The sequence below is a fragment of the Gigantopelta aegis genome, chromosome 4, assembly GCF_016097555.1.
Source record: "Gigantopelta aegis isolate Gae_Host chromosome 4, Gae_host_genome, whole genome shotgun sequence".
Taxonomy (NCBI): Eukaryota; Metazoa; Mollusca; class Gastropoda; order Neomphalida; family Peltospiridae; genus Gigantopelta; species Gigantopelta aegis.
In genome coordinates, this window is record NC_054702.1 from 5616797 (window position 1) to 5622261 (window position 5465).

General features: G+C 41.0%; 1 protein-coding gene across 3 annotated transcripts in view; it reads left to right on the top strand.

Annotated features, from left to right (window-relative positions):
• Positions 1-4458, top strand: part of LOC121372543 — a 40916-nt gene extending 36458 nt beyond the window's left edge. For all 3 annotated transcript variants that reach the window (XM_041498930.1, XM_041498932.1, XM_041498933.1), the window contains one exon: positions 1967-4458. In XM_041498930.1, the coding sequence (XP_041354864.1) occupies positions 1967-2526 (560 nt within the window). In that variant the 3' untranslated portion in view covers positions 2527-4458. The remainder of the gene's footprint in view (positions 1-1966) is intronic.
• Positions 4459-5465: the final 1007 nt, after the last annotated feature.

Consider the following 5465-nt stretch of genomic DNA (forward strand, 5'->3'; position numbering starts at 1 on the left):
GACCTTGACGCTATGTTTGTTCGGATTTAGACAAAAAAAAAGTAAAGGGGACGTAAACCAAGGTGTGAGAATGGATGTAATTCCGGATTACGACGTAAGTGACCACGGGACGGGATATATATTTCCTTCTGAATCATACGGTAATGACGGTGGGTTCCGTATAGATGCGTGGTCTCCGACCCAGCGGCTATGTTCTTACTCATTCATTTCATCTTATTGTCGTGCTTATATCCGATTAAGGTTCAAGCACGCTGTCCTTAGCACATACCTCAGCTATCTGGGCTGTCTGTCCAGGACAGTTGGTTAATTGTTAGTTGGTTAGGGAGAGAAGAGGGTGTAGTGGTCATACACCTACCCATTGAGCCCTTAAGAACTCGCTCTGGGTTGGAGCCGGAACCGGGCTGCGAACCCTGTACCTACCAGCCTGTAGTCCGATGGCTTAACCACGGCGCCACCGAGGCCGGTCTTAACTAAACAGATTCCAGGAAAACAGAAACAATACTGTATTCCTGCATTATGTTGCCGAGATAATTAGGATTTAGACTTACAAGCACTCGATGTTGCTGTTTGCAGAACACACTGTTTGAATAGTTCTGTTGAGAGTAATTCCAGTGAGTAAATATTTTAATTTTAATTACATCAACTCAGCATAATATATTAATGTTAAATATGGGGTGGGGGTGCATTAAAACACCACAAAACAGCAAAGATTTTTAGCATATAAACAAACGAAACAAAACAAATATAACACATGATTAATTTTATTCTTGTATATTGATAATAATATATCTATATATATAAGATATATAATATATATATATATATATATATGATATAAGATATATCATATAGAATAGCATATATATATAGTGTGTGTGTGTACGTATGTGTGGGGTGTGGGGTATATATATATTATCTCTATATCCGTATCTATATAGATCTAATCTATCTCTCTATCTATATATCTATATAGATATATTATATATATTATATATATATATATATATTTTGTGGTGGAAAAAAAACAACAATAATTGAACAAACACACTAACTAATTAACTAATTAAGTGAGCTCCGTGGTCTAGTGGATAAGCTGCTGGACAATCAAGCTGACAACAGTGGTTCAAATCCCGTCAAAGCTGGCTCACACATTCATTCATCTTTCTCATCTATAACCCTCAGCCTATCATTCTCATTATCTTAATATAAAAAAACTTTCCAATTTCTCCCACGATTTCAATCTGTTTCGACCCTTTCTGTCAACTTCCTCCGACTCTGTCTTCTGAGCTGTCCACACCATCGCCTACCTGTCTCAACTTCCTCCACGGGTGCAGTCTCTGTGTATATCCCTGCACCCACCTGGCATCCTCGTCCTCTGCCGCTAATAAAGCTGGTCTGACCCACGGCACTAACTAACGACCGCCGGTAGTAGGGGTGCATAGTAGATGGTTACAAGTGTCTCTTAACAATACCAGAAGTAACTACTGAACACTCCCCGAAGTGGTCAGACTAAGCCCACAGCTAAAAGCTGACGGGGAACAGGTGTGTGGCACAGATAGCCACAAGAGACAAGCACCTGTCGCGGTTGGAGAGACAAGGACTGGGATGTGGAGGTGGACAGCGAAAGAAGTTGAAAGATAAGAGGAGTTGCCAGATCGGGAAGAAATCAGATGGAATTCAAAGGAGAGAAAGGAAAGGGGGCACTGGGATAAAATAATAATAATAATAATAATTAACTAATTAAATTAAATTAATTAATAATGTGGATCATGTTGTTGTCAATCACCACCACTACCCCTCCTCGTTGAAAATTGCGAAAATGTGCCTGTCTTTTTTGTCTAAAAAAACAAACCCTTTATAATTACCTAATCCTTTTCTGCTGTTTCACCCTAGTTATGGATAGTCCTGGTAAGGCAATATTGTTGACGTTTTTCATGATTTTTATTATTGTATATTTTATTTCCAGGAGAACCGGTACCACTGGGTCAGTTTGAGAGTGACCTCGCGATGCCTAGACTACCCCCTCTGGACCCGGCCTCCGCCCTGATGACCGGCTACAACGACTGCGGGGAAGAGGCCATCCGCTACCTGATGGAGGTGGAGAACCTCCCCGCCGACCACCCCCTTGTTGTGGGTCTCAGGTCGCACCTCATTGAGCAAAGGAAAGCTCTGGACTTAGCCAACCTAATCAGCGGTCCACCACTTTTTGGATCTGGTCCTAATTATTCGTCGCCCTCTGAAGGGCAAACAGACTCTTCATATCAACATTTACCCACGTCAGAGTTTCTTATTCCTGGATCACATTCTGTAGTGACAGTCCCAGACTCGGCAGTGTATCAGGACTTCGTGCCACTACACGGAGCGTTGCCCTCCATGAGTGAAACAGACTTGTTAATCCGGTCTCTGGCAGAGGAGATATTTTCTCTGCTGGAGGAAGATGATGGTTTTTATGATGAGGATGATGAGGTGGAAGAGGACATGTCATATAGTCATGTGGGAAACAGTTTACAGGCCACGGAGCAGTGATCTCAGTTCCTAGATTATATTTATGGCTCTATCAGGTGCAATATTCCCCAAACATGTCCATTATCAACTTCATTTTTATCGTCTTGGCACTACAGTTTCCACCATTGTTGTGGGACTACAGTTTCCACCATTGTTGTGGGACTACAGCGTCCACCATTGATGTGGGACTACAGTTTCCACCATTGATGTGGGACTACAGCGTCCGCCATTGATGTGGGACTACAGTGTCCGCCATTGATGAGGGACTACAGTTCCCATCATTGTTGTGGGACTACAGCGTCCGCCATTGATGTGGGACTACAGCGTCCGCCATTGATGTGGGACTACATCGTCCGCCATTGATGTGGGACTACAGCGTCCACCACTGATGTGGGACTACAGCTTCCACCATTGTTGTCGGACTACAGCGTCCACCACTGATGTGGGACTAAAGCTTCCGCCATTGATGTGGGACTACAGCGTCCACCATTGATGTGGGATAACGGCGTCCGCCATTGATGTGGGACTACAATTTCCGCCATTGTTGTGGGACTACAGCGTCCGCCATTGATGTGGGACTACAGATTCCGCCATTGTTGTGGGACTACAGCGTCCGCCATTGATGTGGGACTACAGCGTCCGCCATTGATGTGGGACTACAGCGTCCGCCATTGATGTGGGACTACAGCGTCCGCCATTAATGTGGGTCTACAGCGTCCGCCATTGATGTGGGACTACAGCTTCCGCCATTGATGTGGGACTACAGCTTCCGCCATTGATGTTCAGGGAAGTACTACTTCACCAACAGCACTTGTGTTTTGAATATATGTGGTTTGTGAGCATATTTGCTGTACTGCATGTGAACATATTCATGAGTGACGATTTGTTTCTGTATTTGTCATATGTGCTGTTTTATAATATATCTGCAGTTTCTCACTATGCCACATCCATGAAAATACATAAACTGCTATGCAGGTGACTCATTGTGCTATTTCTAGAAAATGCATAAATATTTATACAGGTGACACAGTATGCTACTTCTAGCAAACAATGTTGTTAAATTGTTTGGCACTTGCAAAATACGTCTTTTTCTTGTTCCGACACTTTCAAAACGTGCTATTTGTCAGTGTGTCAAAATGTGCTACCACTAGGGAAAATATTGACTCTGTTTTATGTATTATCATGTTTAGTTCTTAAAAATGCATAAAATGTGCTATGAATGAATGAATGTGTACATAACGGACGCTATAGGTTCATTTGTTTGGTGTCTTGTTTTGTTTCTGAATGCAGCAAGTAGTCAAAGAAAATAATGTAAATTTTGGACTAGTTACCAATGTAAGTGTAAAACCGGTGATAAAAAAGACATACACATTAATTTAATTTAATTTAATTTAATCCTGTTAGACCAACAGTAGGACAATCTGTAACACAACTGCATGTAAAATATTGAGGGTTAAAACAAGGTTACTCGTCCCAACATGTGCACCACAATTGGACAAAGGCATATAAAAGATCTCTTGCTACATTAGAAATAGCCTATGATTAATTAATCAATGTGCTCTAGTGGTGTTTTTAAACAAAACAAACAAGGTTAGGACCTCCATGGAATCTTTGACTTCGGATATGATTTACAACCAGTGGAGGACAATGTGCAGACAGACAAACTATTTGATTATATTTTAGTCAGTCTCGCTAGCATCAGTTGCAAATAGTCTTCGATCTCGTGTGAATCGTTTCTGTAGTTCTTTGAAATGAATCCAGTGTGACACTTGGCATTATGCCCATACATAAAATATTGTAATTGTGTCTTTATTGTATCTTATTAGATTCCCTCGCATTGTTGTGTGTACATTTTCTCAACCAGAAACTATTTTGGGATTGTTTTGTTGATATTGACGTGTGTATTTATAATTTATTGTATGGCCAGACACATAAAGTTGAACAATCGAAAAACGTGTATGTTGTTATTTATTTTATGGCAGTGAACAAAGGTATAGATATACCTTTATTATTATATATATGATTACTGATTGTTAGCAACTGGTAAAGCAATTTTGCCAACGTGGATCATGATACATAGCCAACGGACGTAAGATGTAAGTGTTGTCTCAAATCGTATTTAAAAAATATCTCTTGAACTCTGTCTTGTGCAAGTTGAGATTTATGAAACAAACCATTCCTGGCTGTGTGAGTGTTAGTTCTACAGATAAAACATCTTTGGAGAGTACCTTCTTCAGAGATACGATTTCAATCTGTTACTGGTGTTGTAAGGGTTTGTACCATAAGCGACGAAACCAGTAGTATACAAACTGGGTGATACAACACTTGAATACCAAGAAAAGTTTGCGCAATAACCATTGCAGCTACATCGTTATTTCAAGACCGTGGTGGGCGTCGTACTAGAGGATATTGGGGGTGGAGACATAGCCAAGTGGTAAAGCGCTCGCTTAATGCGCGGTTGGTCTAGGATCGATTCCCGTCGAGGGACCCATTGGGCTATTTCTCGTTTCGGCCAGTGCACCACGACTGGTATATCAAAGGCTGTGGTATGTGCTATCCTGTCTGTGTGATGGTGTATATAAAAGATTCCTTCCTACTACTAGAAAAATGTAGCGGGATTCCTCTACAAAACTATACATCAATGTGCTTTAGTGGTGTCGTTAAACAAAACACACTTTTATTTTTTCAGGACTATGATTGGTATCGATTTGTTGGTAACTTGCTTTGTTTTGTCCAGTCAGAGTTAGAACCATAAAGACAACCTTTAAATCAAAAGTTTGCTCTTTCATAAATAGTTTCAAGATTGCTCTAGGCTAACCTATCTGAACTTCTCATCCTTCCAATGCGGATTGGCCAAGCACATTCAGTAGATGGTGCATAGATTGGCAGTGTCACGGAACTGTTCCACATTAAATATAATGTTATCATGATCAGCGATAAAGCCGCTGTGTGCTAGTCTA